Source organism: Morchella sextelata, assembly GCF_020137385.1.
Source record: "Morchella sextelata strain SCLS chromosome Unknown scls_22, whole genome shotgun sequence".
In the NCBI taxonomy this organism is placed as follows: Eukaryota; Fungi; Ascomycota; class Pezizomycetes; order Pezizales; family Morchellaceae; genus Morchella; species Morchella sextelata.
In genome coordinates this window covers 733,966-756,613 of record NW_025408637.1, presented here as the reverse complement: position 1 = coordinate 756,613, position 22,648 = coordinate 733,966, and the positions used below count along the sequence as shown (strand labels likewise).

Genomic DNA, 22,648 nt, shown 5'->3' with positions numbered 1-22,648 from the left:
TCTGTTCCAAGACTTGACCGAGGTTCGTAGTGGTTGCGGCTGTCTCTGCTCACACTTGCGCGAGGATAAACCCTTCGCGACGCTCCCGTTCTTCTTGGTCCTGGTTGAACTTCATCTGCAACTCGCGGATGAGTCTGGTCTGCTCTTCGTGCTGCTGGGTAAGCTGCGCCGCATGCTGCCGAGTAATTTCCCTGATTGCGGGCAGGTCTTGGACGCTCACAGTGAGGTCTCCAAGTCCGCGGCTCAGCTGTTGAACCACTGGGGCTCCTCTCCGTTCGATTTCCTGCCCGATGATTTCTCCAAAGGGGTGCTCGATCCGGCGTTCCTCTACGTCCATATCCGTATCCTCGTCTTCGTCCGTTTCCCTGGGGCCCGAGGGCCTCGGAATAGAAGATCGTTCTCTGATTGGCGTTTTGTATGGGGAATAATCTCGATAGTCCCCTTGCCTGCGGGAGCGGGGTTGGCCATAGGATGCGGCCGGCTGAGTCGATCTGAAGAGGTCGCTGATTGGCATGTCCAGATCCCTCCTGTGGCGCTGTCTCGCCTGAGTCTCGACTATACCTCGATCTCTCACTGTGATTGAGCTCTCCATGTTGTAGTCTTCCTCCGATCGTTGCTGATGACCCCTTGACATTGCTAAGTTGCTCGATGCTGAGCTGTGGCTGTCTCCTACACCAGGGTTGAGCGACGAACCAAGGGACGGAGTGAGCTAATCCGTAGGATTGCTGACTGAGGGTGATTTTAATGGGGAAGAGTTCGGGATAGTTGAGGATCTCCGGGTCGTGTTCTTCGAACGTGCAAGTAGTACCTGCTTCGGCAAAAAACCCGGCGTACTCAAGGTATCCGCAATAGAGGTGTTCGGCACTGCCTCTGCGAACGACAAAAGAGGTGGTGCAAGTGAAGTTGTTGATAGCTGCTGTTGCTACTCGGGGATGCATACGGTATCAAAGAGTCCTTCTAATAGACTACTTTCTTATTCTTTTACTTGAGCGCACGGTGACTATCCGCCACAAACAAAATACTCTCAAGTATTGGTCTAAGCAAGTAGTTGTCTTATCGGGACGTTGATAATATGCGATCGATAAAATAATAGCGTAGTGGATAAGGTACAATATAGTGTTTGGGGAAATGCCAATGCTAAGCGATAGTTCTGTAGCTTTTAAACTTGTAATATTGTAAACCGGATTCCGCTCGCTGAGTGACTGATGATGCCACTAAGACGAGGCAGAACCCTCCCTATTTATACATGTTGGAACCTATGCCAAGGCCCGCTTTCTAATACTAATGAGATAACGATAATAGAATATAACAATCAACCCGAAGATAACCCCAATAGAAAAGCGCCCCCGCATAGTTCCGTTCCTCCATTCTAATTCTGACACGTAACCATGAACCCCGCAATTGCCAGTAACCGAGCTGTGTCATGCTATTGTCCTAGAGCTACTTCCCTAAGTAGAATGGCCTGCAGCCATAAGCCCCGCTTCTATTCCGTTCCGGGTGAGACACCCAATAGTAAGCGTGCCCTCACAACAGCCTAATACTAGTGTGGTTGCACCCGGTGCCCCCACACCCCTCGGTACCTTTCTATGCTTGTTCCCTCGTTACCCGACCGTACTCGCATCACAACCCATCACTCATATTATCCTTATTCCTTGACTTAGGAGCAGTGTTCGTATTTCCTATAACACGAAGCGTCCTGAATGGCGCTGCATTTGTCTGTAAGATACTCGTTCACAGAGAAATGTGCAAACTTGACCTTTTTATCCGTCAAATCGACCAGTAAAAGACCCTCGCATACCTCCAGTATCATACTTATATCAGGGGTATCTCCAGGGCCGATATCCTGAAGGTGCTCTTTGATTGAGACTGCTTGACAGAATTCGTGGACAGAAAGGGGTGTAATAGCTTTAACCGCCCATGAAAGCGACTTAAGCGCTAGTTTACGTCTGCTTTCGTGCTCATTCTTTATGTCATCCATTACCCTTTGATAGATACCAAGGAGTGAATCTTCTTCTGCCAGTGTTGAATCTAGATCTTGTAAAGATCGCTTTATCTCGTTCACAGTCGTTCGCTTGCAGATATCTTCGATAAAGAAATGCACAAGCAGGAACCTATTTTGTAGAATATTAGTGGCACTCTGTAAGCCTGTGCAACGGTGATCATATACATTCCCTTCGCACAGTCGACCAACTTTTGGATAATATTATCCTTGATCGTAGGCGATATGAGCCTCCTAGCGTGTGTATTGCCGTTGATTTTCTGCTCGATATAGATCCTCAGATCTTCCTCCTGCGCCGCAAGGGTGATAGATACAGCGCCAGTTGAGGCCGAGAAGGATTCATTTATATCAAGTGGATAGGACCGACTGGTTATGAATACACTTGCACCTGAGCTTGCAAGCCCATGAAACATGGGAATCAGATTTCGGCGTTGAGTTTCTTCTTCACACTCATCTAAGGCATCGAAAACAAAATATACCCTCTTGAACATCTTCAGGATCTCCAGCAGGAGCTTGTAAGCAGGAGTAGGTTCAGAGCTCAAGGATTTGTTCTTTTGAGAAAGGTCATTGTACAACGATTCAAGAGGTGCCGGAATTAACGACAGCTGGGACGCCAATTGATGAATAAGACTGCAAAGTATCAGAGGGGGCGATTGTTCTGCTCGCCCTTTATAATCGAAGTAGAGGAAGGCGACACCAATATTTGCAGGTAATCTGGAAGTTATATTATTGGTCAAGTAGTCAATCACCCTTGACCTATGGAGATGAAGTCAGCTTCAACCTTCAAGAATAATAGACGCTGTACTTAATAAATATTGCCTACCTGAGGAATGTTTTTCCAGCACCCGCTGTTGAGTAGACTCGCGTTAACAAAATGACTTTGAAACACACTACGAATAAAAGGCAACGGTACTTACGGATGCCATTTCCCCACAAAATCTTAAAATCTGGATTCTCCTTTACCCAAGATTGGAATTCGGGTTTTAGAGTAAGCAAGGTCCCAGTATCTAGTTGTCTCCTACCACTGATCTCAAGGTGCCTCTCATCAAAGGGTGTTCTATAGACCCATTTGAGGATCCTCGCTCGGCTTTTTGCTTAACCACATAGACAGTCAGCACCAGGGTTATGATATAGAGGATAGTTGATCACCTAGGCCAGATTCGATCTTTCTGTTCCTCTCCTGCTCTGCAGCAGTGAATTCGACTTGAACACGATCCAAGAGATCGCGCACCTTCATGTCGGTATTCCTAGCAAGGACTTCGATTCCAGTAGATAGGTAGCTAAGAGCATGCTGTCAGCTGGATTTCTAGTGATGGTCGACGGTAACTTACTGTTGCTCGGCGGAAATTGCAAGTCCAAACAAACTCTTATACCTTTCAATCTTCAGTAGGATTGCCGAGAGTTGGCCTTCCAACAAGGGCCATCGGCTCCGATGAAATGCCCTTCCGAGCAAACTCCTCTTCGGTTTCAACTGTATCTGGATCTCCTTTATCACATGGTTGCATTCCTCCAACGGGACTTCAAGAACTAAAAGATGCTTAGCCGATGATTTATTGTCGTCCGTCTGCTGTTTCAGAATCGACAATACACTAAGTAGAGCCGAAAGCTCGCTATGGATGCTTTTGATCTCCTGATGACAAATCTTTCAGTTTAGCTAAGTAGGTATAGCTGAGTCCTACGACTGTCCAAGTAATATGGATTAGCCCGGCAATACTGGCAATAAGTCCGGCAAGTTCGGCTATTCTGAACGATTTGTTTTAAGTTTGTTTGTGTGTAGAGTTGTAATATGTACGCGGCAGGTGAGGAGTGACAGCCTTTCCGAGGATGTGGGGTAGAGCAGAACAATGAACATTGTATATCGCCGACCAACGAGAATTCTCATCTTTCGTTTCCACGAATATCTTCCTACAATGGAATTTTGATGAAATCAAAGGTGTGATATGTAATAAAACTGACAAGAGAAGAAATTTATTTCCTCCTAATCTCCTAAATCTTATTAACCTCCAGAAGAATCCATATACTGGGAGGATTACATACCCGTGGTTACTTATGAACGACAGGTTGAATAATCTACAGGAATCTGGTTTGTGTAAAGGATTCAAGTATAGATTAGTATCTCAAGAGATAAAGGATCCTACTACTATCCCTCTATATATTCTAGTGTAGTACCGAGGGTGTGGCTAGAGTCCAATATGTGAAGATGCCGCCTTGGGGCATACTGTCCGTTTTGCCAAGACAATGGTGCTTGTAGCAAATATCTAAAAAGTGCGAAAAGCGGTGGAGGTCTTATTACGTGGCCACTAGAGTTTAACCTATTTGCTTTTCAATGTCCACGACTTACAAATGAGATTGTGATCCATAACGCCCGAAGTAATTTACAGATGACATTCGGGGACTCAACCTTTCTTTGTGAATTTGGGCGTATTTGTCAATGGAAGAACGACGAGAGGCAATTTAAATGAATAAGGCAAATGAATAGTAATTGCAAACAAAAATACGGGAAATCGGTGTAGACTGAATACCGTAATAATACAGCCAGAAATAGATTTTTTTTGCAAAACCCCTCGAGGTTAAAGTAGTAGTGTTGAAATTTTTATTTTCTTTTTCGAAATATTTATTGTTGTGACAGCCCTGGTTTTTAATGATTCGTTAATAGAATTTACACAGTTAGCCAAGGAACACCATATTGATAAATTAATTCCAGTGATGCCCAATCATCAAACTACAGTATTCAGAATGTTAGCCTGGAGTTACACGGAAAAAGAATTGTAAGGGACATCATATCAAAACTGTATTCAGGCTGCAACAAAAAAGTGGGTGTTCAAGGTACGGTAGCGTGATTCTATTTGTAGAAGAGGGCAGTAGTGTCATCTTATCGAGAAGAGAACATCTTATATAATATTGATTATGTACACGACTGACTGGTTTTGAAGTTAGTATTAGTGCTATATTCTGTAGAAGCAGCATTTACCTAATAATATCACTTGGGCTTAGAGCCGCAATAAGATCGTAGTGGTACCGCATTGATGTTCAAACTTTAGAACAACGACAGGGTACAGTATTGAGCTCTACTGCGGTTGCACTACGATCTGCCGCACAAACCAGTATTCGCCTAAATCTGGTCAGCCTACCAAATTGATAAAAATGTGGCAGGGCGACGGTATCAATACAGAAGATAGTCTGTTTATAATGCCATAGCCCGACCGTATCCCTATTGATATGAGAGGGCTGCTATACTGTGAAAGTATTTGGGCCGAATGGGGTAGGAGTGCCGGGCTTTACATAGAGAAACATACATGTAATGCAAGAAACTCCGGAATGAGTATAAGTGCATCTTTACCATTATCGAATACATTAACCCTCGGTACAGAATACGGATACATGGATATAATATGTTGCTGCACTCCATCTAACCTCACCAAATAAACATATGTATATGTATGTACTATATAGAGACGCCCGCTGGATAAAAATAGTACTCCCATAAGAATTCTTGAGCATTACAGTGTGAAAAAAGAATACATGAACCCGTATATAAAACCATGGTAAAAACGATGCAATAATATAAGATATGAAAAAATCAAATATAGTATATAAAAGAATAGAGAAGAAGAAGAAGAAATAAGAAACAATAAGTTAAAAAAGAAAACTAATTCACACCCGGCTCAGTTTCATTGTCATTTTCATCGACGGAAAGGGCGCTACTGACAGGAGTGGGGTGAGGTCGAAATTTATTGGTGTGGACGTGGCAGCAAGTGCAACAATGGCGACAGGTAGAGCGACGGGTTCAGGGGTGGCAGATGGGACAAATATATCATCTTTCTCATCTCTTCTTTAACTTCCTGTACCGTACCTTGCTTAGCAGTTTCGGTGGTAATAACACTAAACATTCAATTCCATACAATTTATACTCCTCCGCAGGACCGTTTGTCCTTTCACGATTAAAGGCTTCCCCCCCGTAAAGCTTTCTAGATTATAGCATAATCTGTGAGAGTACACTAGACTGTACATGAATATAGTCTTATTCAAGGCCAACATCGGTTTGTTGGGAAGGGTTTCACCCCAATCAATTATGGCATGAGTGGTGCCACAAAGACTGTAGAAGTCGGCAAAACTCCATTTCAATATGTAGACATCCAAGGTCTGCCAGTGGAAGTGCCGTAAATCCCATGTTGTCACTTTGAATACGGCGCTGAAACGCGTCGACGTTAATAAAGAATTCGCTAAACTGATTATTCCTCCAAGCAAGTATCTGATTATATGATTTGAGATATCCAGTCCATGAGATATTTATCAATCTATCAGCCGAATCATTGATCATCCGTGGAATCCATTGATCGAGGATACCAAAGTAGCGAGCAAAGATCATGTTGGATTTGCTGAAAAGATCGTTGAAAGATTTACCAACATCCTTGAATTCGTCATCAAGCCTATTGCTATCGTGCCACCATTTGGTCTTTGGCTACTCATATATAGCCTTATTTATAGCCTTGTTTATAGCATCCTCTACCTTTTGCAATTCAAGCCCCTTCGGGTTGTTGTTATTGTTAGTATCGGAATCTAGATGCTATGGTGAGCGAGGTTTATATACCTTGATCATGTATTCCGTCTCCACATTTTCCTCTGTCATATACGAGAGAACTAGTTTGTAGCCTTCGGAGGTATCAGAATCTCCATTGGTGTCAATCAACACCTGAGATTCTTCAGGCTCCACTTATTGACGCGAGGTATAGGGGGTTGGTGTAGGAGGCTGTCTCTATGTCCCAAAATGTTGAGCAAGGGCAAAAAACTGAATCTGAATTTGGCTAGCCGGCAACTGCTGTTCCATTTGTAACAATTGCTAATGCTGTTGCAGGGTACCGAATAGTACGGGGGTATACAGCTAAGTTGTTTACTGTAATGGTTGCGATGGCTGCAAGTGCTGCTGTTGTGAATGTTACTGCTGCGATTACTGCTGCTAGAGTGCAGTGGCTGAGTTTGGAATTCATGATCAGGTGTAACGATGGGGGTCTGGACATGATTGTTAGGTATATGGAAACGTAAACGTATAAGAGTGGGTGTTGGAGGACTAACAGGTGTATTTCTTAGCCCGGTATTCTTGTTGGATCGCGAAATATTCCGACGAGGAGTTTTATCCGGCCCTTTTCCCATCATAGTCTATATATGATGACTAAGCGAGTGTAGAGTTAAGATACTGCTGCACGGAGATGAAATAATGGCTGACAGTGATGTTGAGAAGAGTGATAGATTTAGACTTTAGGGGAGACCAGTGAGGAAAAAAAAAGGATGGGCTCTCTGGATTACTGTTGTATACTCGCTAAGCTGATAGAGACTACATGTCAAGCTCTGACATGGGATAGTCTAACCGAAAGTGGTAGGGATTAACAGCTCCAGGAGCTCTAATCGATAACATTTGAAATTGAAGATAGAGAAGACTGTTTATTCTCCACCCAACAACACTCTTACGGATTAAGATATTACTGATTAATAAATGCTTATTATGAGATCTACTCATTTTATTGTCCCCAACAACTATCGACGACATACTTCGGAAAATCTCCCTGTAAATCATCACGCTGTAGCAACGCTCCAAATTCCAAACGAAGAAATTGGGCTTTCCACGAACAGTAACCTCAATTTCCCAACCGTTCTCGATAAGCTCAATAAATGTTCCAGCTTCTTCATGCCGAATTCAACGAGCGTGGGATGGTTGGCCATTCCTATGGTACTGCAATTGAGATTAATAAACCTGATTGTGGGGTGTGGAGTAGATCACAAGGGTTTTAAAGACCGCATACATGATTTTGCACCTGGAAGCAGAGGGATTGACTCTGTTGGTATCGCCAGGGATATTTGAAGTGAGTAAAAAGTCGTGGCTACAAAGCTTCACCGGGGGAGTTCTTGCAGATGATATGCGCCATCCAGAATAGCTCGTACTTCTTCACATCTTGCTTCTGGTCATGTTTCTTGATATCCAGTGTATCAATTAAAATAGTATCAATTGTAAAGTGCACGATGATACCCATACAAGAATGAAGAGGATATTCAGGATTATGAGAATTTGGGTGAGGATTAAGATAACAATGAGGATTACGATGAGGATGAGAGATTTGGAGGATAAGGAGTGCATATAAGGATAGTGGGATTAGAATAAGGCATATGCAGTTTAGGCGTACTTCATGATACACCCATGCGCATTCAGAATCGGGTACGGGAATGGGATACGCGAATCTCTGTCTAGGTACTTCCCTTCGTATCATCCCAGTCTCTTATAGGCTACTGCTGCTAGTCATAAAATTCATCCACAAACTCAATCAACCACGACGGGACATTGTGAGTCAAGTTCTAGTTCAGCTATTGATACCGTCTATCGGGGGGAGATAAGCCAATTTACTGGTCAAGTGGACAATATTCTCCGGTAAACTAGATTATCCCTTCATTGACTGTGTCCCTGTATTGACGGTCAAGTCAGGAATATCGCCACATTATCTATCGTATCTTTAAGCTAATCAACATAGCTCTCAATCTCTTGTGACTGGAATATAGGAAGCGTACTAGCCTGCCTTTCAACCCTTCATATCCGCCAATTTTTAATAGGTATTTTGACCTACATACAGCGGATTGCGGATAATAGTATACGCTTGGGAATGAGAAAGGACATCTCACTATCGGGAATATGCTGTTAGTGAAGCAGGCTTGGCACCTGGAGAGTCAAGCTCGGCGTCAAGATGACCGATTGATATTTCATGATCGCGTTCGAGGGAGGTCGCAGGTGGATCAATTATGGCTTCGAACACAACAACCATTGCCATTAGAGGCCTACAGATTATAGTGAGAATGGAATAGATGATATATAAGAATATTTACACTTTTCTAAAATATCCCTCAATGATTCTCTCTTTTCTTCCCATTCTCTTGCAATTCCCTTTGGATAGCTGATTTCTCTTCCCTTCTAAGTCACTCTGCCCCCGCGACCTCATCCTCTTTTGAACCCCATATAGATGGAGGTACTCTAGGGCCACCAGTGACTATTTACGGGATATAACTTCAACAGGTCTATCCTCTAGTTCCTCCTCAACCCTTTCTTCAGCCTGATGATATTATTGTATAATTCTGTCCTAGAATTCAATTAACTATTATTTGATGGCAGCACAGTATAGAAGGGTGTTAATACCTCTATTTTCCGCTCAGTAAGCTCCTCATCCTGCACTATTTCATCTGCATGATCCAGTAACTGGTCTATCAATAATGGATCATGAGTACCCAAGGCCCTTGAAACTGCTTCTAACTTATCCTCCAACCTATTAATCTCTATTCTCATCTCTCTCGCTGGGTATCGAAGGCGTGGGTTATCAGCATCAGGTAGTCCCATTCCATGTACCTTAACCTTCACCTTAAGGAAGCAATTCTGAATGGTGATTTCCTTAACTCCCTTCCTTCATGCCTTTTTGGCCTAGGAAATTGCATGTAGCAAATTCATATATTTATGGGGTTCAATCAAGGCAGAGTCTTTGTCTAGATACTTGGTAAGGTAAAGGATCATGTGGCATCAGTAGTAGGCATTCCAGGCTCGTATAATACCTGAAAAATGAAGGTTCAAAAAAAAAACGAATTTTTCAGGAGCGATGGTTGATACCACATACCTTGATCCATAGGTTAATGTTCAGAGGTGATCCGGAGTAAAAGGAATAGCACCTTAACGTGGGTTAAATGCTCAGGGATTTTGAGACTTCCTTATAAACTATGGGGGATATTTATCACTAGCATCTACATTTGCACACAAGGCAGCCGTCGTCCTATTTTTGTTCATTTCGAAATCTGAAAGCTGCTCGGTTGTGAGATATATATCAGGTGTCATTTGCCAAAACAATGCCGTCTCATCCATGTTGTAAACTAGTTCTGCTCCTTATACATAAGAATTTCCTGTATCTCATGCATAGATTCCTCTACGTCCTAAATGTCCGTAGCAGATGTAGCTTCCCTACGCTGAATAAACTCACGAATACCATAGCGTTTCTTGAATTTTGATAGCTATCCCGTTGACCATTTTGGCTCTTCGGACTCTGGCAGGTCCTTATACATCGGCAGATTGACCAAAAAGAATTGGGCCTTATGCTGTAGGCTTATGCCTGTTATATTGATCCGAGTCTAAATCTGTTGATGCCACTCAAATAATGCAGCTTCAAGTTCGGGAAATTTGGCCTTTTTTAGGAATTTTTTGCTCTAGCCTAAACTTCTCATTAGACGCGGGTGGCTCTCTTTTCTCCCAACGACTAATTTGTGACTGATATGTTGTCTTTTCCGTATGGTTATCTGCAAACCGTTGCTGTAACTGTTTCCATGTTCTATCAGGGTGTAGATTACTGTAGGTTTGGATTTCTAACTTTTCTTTTTGGGGCCAGGTATGGCGGACAGTAACAGAAGAGAGACCAGAAGTGGCAGGGGCAGAAAAAGGGGGACGGAGGGTGGCTTTTTGTGACATCGTATAAGTTCAAAAATGCGGAAATATTGAATTAGATTGTTCAAAAAAACCCTAAAATACTTCAATATTAATGTTTTTTACCCTCACGCATTTGCCTATACTGTGTATGTGGCCATCTGGGACTGCTAATACTATTCATATTAGCATATATTTTGTTGCCGAATTTAGCATATATTACTCCCGGGATATACAAATTTTCCATTAGCAAATTTCTTGAGATTGCCCGATCATACGCTACAATCGAGACTATAATTATATCGAGTATGCTACTATCGGGATTCTACTGTAGATATCAACATTTACTGATAGTAGAGGCTTTGTATCCATGGCAGTTATTAACATACCGACTCTGAAAATACTCTTTGAGATTTGTCGGTTATACTTCCCAACCAAGTCAGGTATTTACTAGTCGATGTTATCAGATTCCTGAATTGACCATCAGCCCAGGAAGACAGTCAATCCGGGGATAATCCAGTTTGTTAGAGAATATTATTTTCTTGACCTGTGAACTGCCTTATCTTCCCCGACAAGCCGAATTATCAGGTTGACTAGATCAGCCATAACACACAAGGGAATTAATGATGACCTCCCCGATGCACCTATTGAGCGTCTATGTGAATTTATTGTAGTGGGCTACATGATTGTTTACGATAGTTCATAGTATATTCCGATAGTGCCTACCCAACTCGGTGGTTCTTCAGAAACTCATCGTGTAGTTGGGTGTCCATCTGCCTCAGCCAGCCTATCCAGAGAATATATAGGAGGCCGATTAACCTATTGTCACAGTTCCAGCAATTGCAGATTTTCGAGGATGATGTTGACGATCAGGTACAGGATCCTGTTCCAATAGCACACGAACATGATATTCAGCCACCGATGTCTGTGCTTCAGCCATCCCTATCTGTCAACATTATGGGAATAAATTATAATGAAGATCCGGACCTGGAGAGCATCAGCGACAAAGAGAATAACAGGACTGTTGGAAATCGAGAGCCGCCGAAGAAACAAAATACTAAAGCGGTTGAAGAAATATCAGTGGAAGAGTTAGAACTGGATACAACTATGGGATATGAATCAGCTACGCTTGAACCATGTCCAGCAGTAGGGGTGGCAGACAGTATAGTACAACCACTACAGGGGTATTACCGGCGATAGGGCAGTTTGAGGTTTTAAGAGAGGCAGCTATTGTTGTTGAACGAGTAGCCGATGGGCCATATATACCTTCTGCAAATCCTGTTGATGAGATTCATTTGGCTATGATACTCTTTGTCACAGCCTCCGATTTATCGACGTCCCAATATCAAGGGTTGATGGAAGTTTGGGTGCTTACAACCCCTAGTGGTATCTCTTCGCTTCCGAATACCATGAAGACTCTAAAGGAAAACGATCGGAAGACGTTCCCTTTATCCTAAATAAAAGCTTGTTTAGTACACATTTCTTCCAATTCGACACCTCCAAAAACAGAAACATTAAAGTTGGCATACTATTTCAATAAGTCGGAGTATTCCCGTTTGTGGCTCAATGATCTAAAATTGATTCCGCATTTCAGCATGTGTCTAATTATCAACAACCCGATATGTTATACCCCAGCGACGAACGCTCTCCATTCAGGAACGCAATTGTATACCGGAGCGTTCGCCGATAGAACCCCCAGCCAGGAACGCCACACCCGCGCCTACCAACTTAAACCTTGTGTTCCAGCCTTGGATGCATGTATATTGGGTCTAGACTAGTACAAGAGGTTCCTCAAGCACCATTATGTATCTGAGTATATATGTAGTGTATTTGTTTGGATAATTCCTCAGTGACTTGAGATTCAACAAGCGGGTGCCAAAGACAATACCGACATTCACGCCGACACCAGCATTAACATGACCGACACTTGGGCTGGTGCTAACTCTCAGTACCAGTGTTGTCCGATATAACAACGCGTTCATGATTGGGGGGCTAAATTCATACCCCATTCGTGAATAGGATATCCCATTCACGACCGTTCCTGACTGGGGAGCGTTCGTCGCTGGGACATAACAGATACAACCCTGCCATGGTAATGTCTGGCTGGAGAGCGTATGCACTACTTCAGGAGAGCTTGCAAGGGTGGGAAACGAAGTACTCCTAACTACTTTGGATTGCATCAAATTTTGAGATTTCACTGGGAATATCGTATATGGTCGAGTCAAAGTTGTAGGAATTGACTGAAGAAGCTCGGTAATGTCTGTTCCCATAATACCAGAGGGTAAAATATATTCAGGTATTGTAAACAGTCTATTACTGTTACAGGAAATACGAACACTGCTCCTAAGTCAAGGAACAGGGATAATATGAGTGATGGGTTGTGATGCGAGTACGGTCGGGTAACGAGGGAACCAGCATAGAAAGGTACCGAGGGGTGTGGGGGCACCGGGTGCAACCACACTAGTATTAGGCTGTTGTGAGGGCACGCTTACTATTGGGTGTCTCACCCGGAACGGAATAGAAGCGGGGCTTATGGCTGCAGGCCATTCTACTTAGGGAAGTAGCTCTAGGACAATAGCATGATACAGCTCGGTTACTGGCAATTGCGGGGTTTATGGTTACGTGTTAAGATTAGAATGGAGGAACGGAACTATGCGGGGGCGCTTTTCTACTGGGGTTATCTTCGGGTTGATTATCTTATTCTATTATCGTTATCTCTTTAGTATTAGAAAGCGGGCCTTGGCATAGGTTCCAATATGTATAAATAGGGAGGATTCTGCCTCGTCTTAGTGGCATCATCAGTCACTCAGCGAGCGGAATCCGGTTTACAATATTACAAGTTTAAAAGCTACAGAACTATCGCTTAGCATTGGCATTTCCCCAAACAATTACCTGCTTCTGCAATACCAGATAACGTTAGACAACTTGAAGAAGATATGCCCGGCAGCAGCACCTACCCATCCCAGTGCTCAGACTTGCCTGAACTCATTCTTTTGGGCACTTGAGATATTATCGGTTTTTCGGAGATACTGTCAAAAGACTGGGTTTATTTCACAGATTACGACTCGGTGGATATACTGTCAGAAAGTCTTCTTCCGCAGTTACCTAAAGTTTGTGTGCGCCGAATCGTCTACCAAGGCAGCATCGAATTCCTTTCCTCCTGACCTTTACATCGGAGGAACCGTATTATCACGGAGTCGGAGCTTATTACACTAACTCGTACCTATCTCTTGTCTAATTTCGTCAATGGTGTGCTTCCGACACTGCGTTCAGAGTCAACACCAGTGTACACTAAGAGTGTCTCGCTTCCTTATTCAGTGTTCTTCAAGAGCTTTGGCTTGTACCACAATGCATATCACAGCATTACCGGCATGTACATCACCACAGTGGGGTTCGAAGTTGACAGTCTTACTCAAGTGGGTAATATGTTGGTTTTAATGATAGGCCCTTCCGGGAGCAGCGAGAAGGGCATGACGGAATGCCTAGCAGTGAATAGCAACAAAGTCGGCAAGGGGTTTCAATTACAGCTAGTTTTCACTAGTGGGTCTTTTAATAGGAGTTAATATGTTTCGAAACCGCGTGGAATTAAATATAATTCAAACGATAAACATTACATATAACTGTTCTAAAGGATATAATTCACAGTAATTACCGAAATAGGTATAACTATGTAAATTATATTCTTATTTCTCATTTAAACTAAGTTTAACAGCAGGTTAAAATACCCGGTCGTTGAACACTAAATTTACAGCTAGATACTGGGGAAGAGGTCATCGTGACAACATTCCTAATCACATTCATTGGCGTTATGCCTCAACAAAACCAGAATTCTTGGAATAAAACACATAACACGCAATTAATTTGGATATAGATATTACTTTGTCCCGACTTTCAACGCGGAAACGTTCAGTTCGATTTTGTGGCCTCTGGTAGGTATCGATATCGCGTAAAGAGATTTAATGATCGCGCAATCTCGTTAGTGTATAAAGCAGAATCTCTGAATAAACTGCAAAAGTATTTGGAGTAGAGATTTTACACAAACAATACGGGATTGGAAGGTACGTTCTTACAGCTTACAGACCATACTGTGCTCAGTGCTATCCCATTCTAGATTCACAGGGGACCAATTCAAATTACACCATGCATGCAGAGTTACACCAGAGTAAATACTTTCCTGAGATACTTGTTGATGGGATTTTATCACCGACAGGTTTAGTTCCTGCTCCTCTTGTAATTCATTCTGTTCTATGATCTCTTGTCGCCTTCAGCTCCTCTACTCCCCATTTTTCTTTGCTTACTCGTTGTTCCCTTTCCCGATCATTTTCCCTCGTCTCTCAAGTTTGTTCTAAGATTTTCTCGTCGCGATGATTTCCCCCCCCCCTTTTTTTTTCCCTCACTCTAATATTTGCTTTCCTTGTCACTTTCCCCTTCCTTGATGGGATCAAGATCAGGCTTAGGGTTATGTAATTAGAATTTTGGCGAGTGTTGTATCTAGAGTAGAGTATGTATCATAATAAATGATCATTGATTAGATAAGATCTGGTCAACTGTGCATGGCATGAGCAATCTCGTACCAGTAAACATTTAGAGAAGGTGACATGATCATAAATGTGGATTCGATCATCAGACCATAGCTCTACGGCATTGAGAGGGCATAAAATAGTAATCTTGTAGCCCAACTACACTCTCAGGAATATAACCTCGAGGAGAATACAGTAGCATATCAGTATTCTAACGGTTAGGGAGAAAACTGACATTATATGGCATGCCGTCGCCAGACTCTCTCTGTCTGGTATTCTGTAGTACATAATCATCGAAGAAATACGGTAGAGCGATGGTAAGACGACTACCTCAGCTAGCAAGACATATTATTCTACATTCAACAGTGCCTCGATACCCCCTACCGCACTCCGAATTAGGTAATGTGACATAGAATGCGGTACTCCTACCACCGTGCTACCAGCTTCTTCACCATACCGCTCATCCCGCAGTCTTGCACGCTATGGTTGCGCTACTGCAATCCTAAGAAGACGGCATTAAAGACCTAATGCCGATTCATCTGCAGTCTTGCGTACTATGCTCGCGCAATGACATTTTCTAGAAGACGAGAGTTTGGACAAATGGCATTCTTCCTGTAATGCGTATCACCTGTCTGACTTACTTCTCGAGATGACTGACCTATATCGGCATCTTGGGGAATGTATCATTCTTGAGAAGACGGTATCTATAATGCAAGACCACCGCACGAATATCACCCCTATTTCTGTTGCCGTGGTAATAACGTTTCATGTGTTCGCACAGCTAGACGGCCATGATCGCCGCCCCGCCTACCATAGCTACATGTAATAATGATCGCTTGTTGTCACATAGTCCAGCTCCCTCTATGCCATGAAGGTGTCTGTGGGGATGCATTTGAGCCAAACCTCCACTAGCAAATAAATGGAGCAGCACGAGAAAGCTGCTTTAACGGTGCCAATGAACTTCAACTACTCGACTACTCTATATCTAAAGACTCCATTGAAACCTGCGAGCAACATCCCATATATACATATCTAGGAAGATCATATTCGCAGTTGGTTTTTGATTTATGTCTGGGAGCTTTTTCAAGCGTGTAAATGAAGTCTTTCACTTAAATAAGGTTTAACGGTAGAGATTGGGTGTTCCACATCAAAGCCGCACCCCAAAAATCCTGGGTTACTACCGAGTACGAGTTCATGGAACTTACTTTTGGCCAAACAATGCTTACTTTAAACAATCATTTATAACTATTGTATTTTAAACTCAACGCATTTCTTGTTTATTATGGATTCAGTTTACTATTGATACGCGTATCCTTTGACGCACATCTCCGGAAAGCCGCCACCAATATAGGAAGCCTCCTATGATTACCTTTTTGGGAAGGCGCAAGACCTGAAGAAACACCAGGGTATCTGTCAATTATTACCTGTCTCACGATCGTGCTGCCGTCCGCGATTTATCTCCATTTCCGGTATTATAGCGGTCAGATCTAGGGCTTCAATGGGCCCGGGCCTACAACAAGGATCCCAGGCCAGGCGTCTAAAGAAAGCCTAATGTTATCACAAATAAACACCGGTAGTTTGTTTGAGATGCTCTAGTTCAAGTCGACAAACACTAAGTTTCCATGCACGAACATTCATTCATACGGACGGACGCCGATATACTCATCACAATCAACCAGTGCTGGAAATTGTGCAACCCAGTATCGTATTATATTATGTGAACCAGCAAAGCCTTCAAAACGTACTCACCTTCTAAGCACCGCTTCCAAAATGGTTGAAGCGGTGATACAAACCGGTATGCGGGTTAGGGTTCACTGCGATTATTTAGGGGCTGAAAGTTACTTTGAAGGTGCGGAGAGATAATACGTACCAGTTACTTCGTTGGTTCGTGTCTATTTCCGGTGTAACATGGCTGGGTATAAACGCCATATCCTGCAGCTGAAACTCAAATTGCACTAACCGTCTCATGACTATCTAGTCTCAATCACGAAACCTACGTCTTATTGCAAACACTGCACTCGACCCTTGGACCTCTCCAAACCAACCGGTCATCCTCGTGCTCTGACCGAACCACGGGGACGGCCCCAGATAGTGTGAGCTCTGGCTTACCAACCATCGATCACATTCCATATCTTCTTGTCCCAGAATAGAATGGCTGCTGTTGTACCCCTCATCAACAGCTATCAAGTATCAATCTTGTCTATTGTCAGGTTCCCGGCCTTACCAGAGTGTAAAGAAAACGTCAGAGTGCGGAATGTTCAACCAACCAAAATCCTGCACAACCACATCGAGTGACACCCTAAGATGCCTGTCCACCCCTCCACCGTTTCTTCACTCTCATTCCAACGCTCTACAATCCTCACCAACACCCACCCCTCCCCCCCCCCAAACTCTCCCACCTCCCCTGCCTTATCCATCCACTCTCATTTACAACCACTGACACACCAAAACGTCCAACTGCCCGCCAACTAAGCTTTAGCACCCACCAAAATTACTCAACACACCACCCACAGGGCACTAACCGGCCACACCCAAGTGCCAAGCCCCGAAATGCTTGGTGCTTGGTGGGGTGGAGGTATAAATACCCAGCTCCCTCCTCCCCTCTCTAGCTGTCTCTTCCACGAACACTCATTCCGAACTAGTTGGTTAAATCTCACAACCACAACCGCAACCGCAACCACAACCATAATTACACAACCAAACCACCATATAACTCTCGCCCCCTCCTATAACCACAACCACAACCACAACCCTTCTCCACAACCCTTCTCCATAACAAATCACGATATAACAACAACACGCACAACCACACCCATGCCCAACCAGCACCCAACCCCGCCCCTCTCCATTCCCAGCACCTGGATCACCAAGCCCTGGCCCGTAAAGTGCATCCTCTCCGAGACCTTCACCTCCTACCGCATCCAATGGGCCGGCTGTGACCCGAGGACGGGCACGTTGTGGCGGCCGACTTGGGTTTGTTTCTCCCCTCCCCCCCCCCCAGTTAAACTAATCTGTGCTAATGTGCAGAAAGGAACTCAAATCCAACGTCAACGCGGCCGCAATCCACCACTGGGAGGGCCTCAAGGCGAAGAAAGCGGAGCGTGCGCGGGTGAGGGTGGAGCAGGACTCTGGGGGTTCTTATACTGTACCTGCGCCTGGCCCTGGGCCTGGGAATAATAATGGGAATAGGAGGGGGCGTAGCGCGAGTGCGAGTACGACTACGAGTGCGGGCGCAGGCGCGGGTGCGGGTGCGGGTGCGGGTGAGTGGAGCGTCATCGAAGCCACTGTGGCAGCCACCCGTACTGGGGGGGCCATAGAGATCGCAGATTCAGTGGGCTCTGCGGACACTGAGGATTCGGTTCTCAGTGTGGTGTATGTGGAATCTTCCAAAGTACAGACTCCGGCTAAGTCCAACGACCAAGCTATCTCCGAAGGGCAGGCTGTCTCTAAAGAGCAAGCGGTCTCCAACGACGAAGACGTCACCATGACCACCGATGAGGCTCCCATTGCAGCCGTGAGTCGCGATATTAGTCAATGGAACTTTCTTGACGCTCCTCGCGCTGCTGGGAATAGGGAGATTGCGGATTCGGTGGGATCTGCGGCCTCTGAGGATTCTGTGCTAAGCGTGGTGTATGTGGGGACTTCGAGAGCGCGGAGTTTGTCGAACAATGAAGATATCGACATGACTATCGACGAAGTTCCCTCCGCGGCAGTGGGTGGAGGTGCGCATCAGTGGAGCTTTCTTGACGCTCCTCGTGCTGCTGGGGGTGTGGAGATTGCGGATTCGGCGGGATCTGCGGATTCCGAGAGTTCTTTGCAGACTGTGAATGCAGTCGAAGCTTGCAAAGCTGTCCAAGCTCTGTCTGCTGGTACTGTCACCACTTCGACTATTCCTCTGGAGGTTATTTCTGCCGTGGATTCGGTTTCCAATGCCGAGTCTGTGTCCAACAACGAGGATGTCGACATGACCACCGAAGATACCATCCTTGAAACTGCAGTTAGCACTATCCTCGCGGAGGCCTTTTACGGTGTCCACGTTTCTCAGTCTGGCGATGAGTCTGTTCGGGCTACGGAGTCTGTCTGCAACAACCACGGCGAAGATACCGACACCACCGATAACACCCCACCACCTACCCCCATCATTTTCAAGCGGGCTGTCAAAGCCGCAGAAATGACAGGGATTCTATATGCCGTAGAGGTCGTGCACGCTGCCGAGTCTGTGGATTCCACTGATTGTTTGTCCGACCAGGAGGAGAGCGATATGACTACCTCCAATACCTCCGCTGCTAGCATCACTGTCGAGGAGACTGCCCATGCTGTGGAGGCTGTAGGGGTTCTCTCTTCTCCCGAGTCCACCCATTCCGCGCATCATGAGCCCGACGGAGATAGCGACATGACCATCGACGATGCCGTTAACTCTTATGAGGAGGCTATGGCGAGCGACGACGAGACTATCACTGACCCGAAGTTCATCTCCGACCCGGAGACCACCGACGACGAGTTCATGTCTCCGTCCCCCTCATCGTGCTCCGATGCCGGCTCTACCTACGAAGACGACGCGTCCATGTCCGGCGACTCTGACGGCTCCGACACCTCGGACACTCCCTCGCCTTCCCGCACTACAACCACCACTGCTGCTCGCCCCGTCTCGCCGGCGACGATGAAGCATAGCATCCTGCTGCACCACATGGTCGACCTGAACAACACGTTTGACGCGCTCGAGGCTGAGTTCCATGAGTGTGTGCGGATGGGGGATCGGGCGCGGGCGTTGAGAATTAGGGAACGCATGGGCGGGATTGTGGTGTGCATGAATGGGGCGAGGACGGCGTTGGCGTTGGCGAGTTGGATTTAGATGGAGCATGGGGGGGGATTGGCGATGGGGATGTGGGATGGGGTGGGGAATTGGATTAAAGGGAGAATAGAAACGGGGGTTGTTGTAAGTTTGCCTGTAGGGCGCAGGGTAGTTTAATCAATCGCTCCTTTCTTGTAACATTCGTAGTTCCGTCGTAGTGATTGTGATGTGCGTGATGTGATGGTAAAGATGATTCTGACGTGATGTGGTGTGTTGTGGTGAGATGTCGCTGTGCCGTGGTTGTGGTGTCTTACCAGGGTGTCTTTTCTCGCAGCTGCGCCTTCCGGGGTATCGTAGATCCCGCCCATCATCCAATCAGCCGCACACTCATCCCCATCCTTCCCCCCGGGGGTGCATCACGACATCTCACTCGCACCATTACCCCTCGCGCACCCAGAAGTATTCCCTTGTCCTCCGACCTCCCGAGCACGACAAAGTCGAGCCACCGCCCCTCACCCAGCGCTCACAGTGATCTCATCGAGGGCAGTCGTGGGGGTGCGTCGAATGACTCATCGAACCTCCATTCTATGGAATTCAACTCTTTAAGCGTGCTTTCTACGGCGTCCCAACCAGCACACCCCACCTAGTTGGAGAAGTCGAGACCAATCGCGGTTAGTTGACTCGTAAACCCCCCTATGGATGCCAGTGACGTAGAATTGGCTAGTTCGGTGTAATGGCAGCGAGTCTTCGCGGGCGTCGGTGGTGGGCGGTCGGAGGAGAGGATGCTCGTCAGGATTCAGATATACTGCCCCCCGGTGATGCCCACGGGTGAGGCGGCGCACCGAGGACTGAGGTGTCCGCTAATAACGAGTCTGCGCGTATAGACACTACCGTGAACCCTTCCGGCGACGGTAGGCTATACGGAAAACACTCAATCTCCTCTTCGCCGCCGCTACAGGGACACTAGAAACCTCTCAGGCTACTATCCGCCAACCACAGCACCGCACAATAACCCATAATGCCCAAGCCAAGCCACCAATCAACCAGCTCTCATACCCAGAGTGATATCCCATGATGCACCTCCGTCGTCGACAAACGGACTTATACGCACTCCCAACCAGCACCGACACCACCGAGGCATGGCGAGTCGATACCTTAATCTCCATGGCGATCTTCTTGCCATAAATTGCGAAATCATTATCTCCCCCACAACCTCCGGTACACCATCCACGACCTCCACCAAAAAAACAAAACACCTGCAACACACTCCAAAATTAAAAAAAGCCTCGCCAGCCATCTACCACCCTGCGCGCAGGACAACAACCCCGGCACCCAAATTAATGAATTAAACAAAAAAAAAAAAAAAAGCCCCGGGCACCCAGCGGAGGAGGGTCTCCGAGTGATAGTTCATGATGCACCGCCAGATGGGGTTCAAGGGCTGCAGCGAAGAGGACCTGGGAGGTGCAGGGCCACTTGCACGTTCGCTGGTACTGAAAGTGGTGCCGGGTGCGGCACAAGATGAGATGAGACGTGATGAGAGTTAGATGTAGATTTGGTTTGGATTGGGTACTCATCCCGAAGCATTGGAATCCCGAAATATTGGATAATTGGGTGTCTTTCCCGAGACGAAAGTTACCGGACTTCTTAACTACGGGCCACTCGCCTTTTCCAGCCTCTTGCCCGCCGCCCATCGCAAATAAGCCAAACCACAGCTCGAATTGCCACAATATTAATGCGACTGGAAGCACGCCAAGCGCAGCGCGGCAAGCGGGTGGCTGTACACAAGCGGTAAAGCCACGAGGACACGAGATCCACAACCACTGAAAAGGGGACAACGGGTCTATCTCTTCCTGTCGCATATGCGCTCCATGATAGAGACCTATTTAGTATTATACCCACCGGTCAAGTGTCCCCGAGATGGTGGTTACGTCTAAAGAGCTCGAATCGACCTGGTACAGTCGCGGGAAAGGTTGCCCAAAGTATAGTTACATCTGCAGCTACCTGCGAGGCTGTACGTCGGAGTATTGCCTGCAGAACCAAGGCCCAGCTCGCGGGATAACCATCCTGCGGTGGTGGCACTACGCGAGTGATATCTCATGATGCACCTCCGGGTCTGTATTTCGAGGACTCCGTGTGCGAGTCGGGATTGCAGGACTACATCAAGTGGGCGGGAATACTAAAATCCTTACGTCTCAAAATAAGACAGTTTCCGGAATTCCCTGCAAAGCAAAGTCTAGAGACTTGTTAACTATACTCTCGAGATCTCGTTAGGTGTTGTCTCGCGCCCACTATTCATCCCAAGTTTAAGGAAAAGTGGGCAAGGCTTGAAGTATCTGTAATTGTGACTTGGATACAATTATTGGTGGTAATTCTAAACGAGGAGAGGAGAGTCTTCTGCCTCTTAACCTGTGCTAATCTCGCGCTTCCTCGAACTACAACTCATTCACTTCGCTTAGCGCCTCTCTCAGCCTCACCACCACGCTTTTCTAAGCCTTCAATCTTGTCATTAGAATCTAGGTTTTTGGATTGAGATATCGCAAGCTTGTTGTACAGTGAACTCCGACGCTCTTCTAAGTATTTTTGAGCACAAAACAGTGGAGATCGCTCCTTGCGCGATCTCAATTTAAGTGTTTCCGGAGAATGAAAAAAAAAACTAAAGATGTTTAATGTACAGGTACTTGGCTTCTTTGAGGTCTGCGGTGGTTCCACATCACACGCACATGCACGAAGCCTCCGACTCCAAAACAGAACGATTTCAGGGCCCAGCTCAGACTGAAAAACTCCACCTAAGATATGTACCGAACACCTTTTCTGATCGATAGCTTTTCTCAGAGTCGTTGCCAGTGGGTGCATATCCGAAATATTCCATTAGCACATGCAGAAGGTTGGCATGGGACAAG

General features: G+C 45.7%; 3 protein-coding genes across 3 annotated transcripts; 1 reads left to right on the top strand and 2 right to left on the bottom strand.

The window, feature by feature from the left end:
- Positions 1–1,679: 1,679 nt before the first annotated feature.
- H6S33_007111 (uncharacterized protein) lies at positions 1,680–3,851 on the bottom strand (the record flags this gene model as incomplete). The annotated part of the gene is made up of 8 exons (XM_044838457.1): positions 1,680–1,706; positions 1,799–2,111; positions 2,168–2,755; positions 2,823–2,847; positions 2,917–3,093; positions 3,149–3,279; positions 3,331–3,629; positions 3,792–3,851. 8 exons carry the CDS (start codon positions 3,849–3,851, stop codon positions 1,680–1,682), a joined length of 1,620 nt encoding a protein of 539 aa, XP_044689275.1.
- A 7,582-nt stretch (positions 3,852–11,433) lies between these two features.
- On the bottom strand, positions 11,434–12,527 carry H6S33_007110 (uncharacterized protein; the record flags this gene model as incomplete). Its single annotated transcript, XM_044838456.1, has 7 exons — positions 11,434–11,493; positions 11,703–11,735; positions 11,812–11,889; positions 11,966–12,007; positions 12,067–12,080; positions 12,362–12,368; positions 12,441–12,527. 7 exons carry the CDS (start codon positions 12,525–12,527, stop codon positions 11,434–11,436), a joined length of 321 nt encoding a protein of 106 aa, XP_044689274.1.
- A 5,243-nt stretch (positions 12,528–17,770) lies between these two features.
- H6S33_007109 (uncharacterized protein) lies at positions 17,771–19,808 on the top strand (the record flags this gene model as incomplete). The annotated part of the gene is made up of 2 exons (XM_044838455.1): positions 17,771–17,929; positions 17,988–19,808. 2 exons carry the CDS (start codon positions 17,771–17,773, stop codon positions 19,806–19,808), a joined length of 1,980 nt encoding a protein of 659 aa, XP_044689273.1.
- Positions 19,809–22,648: the final 2,840 nt, after the last annotated feature.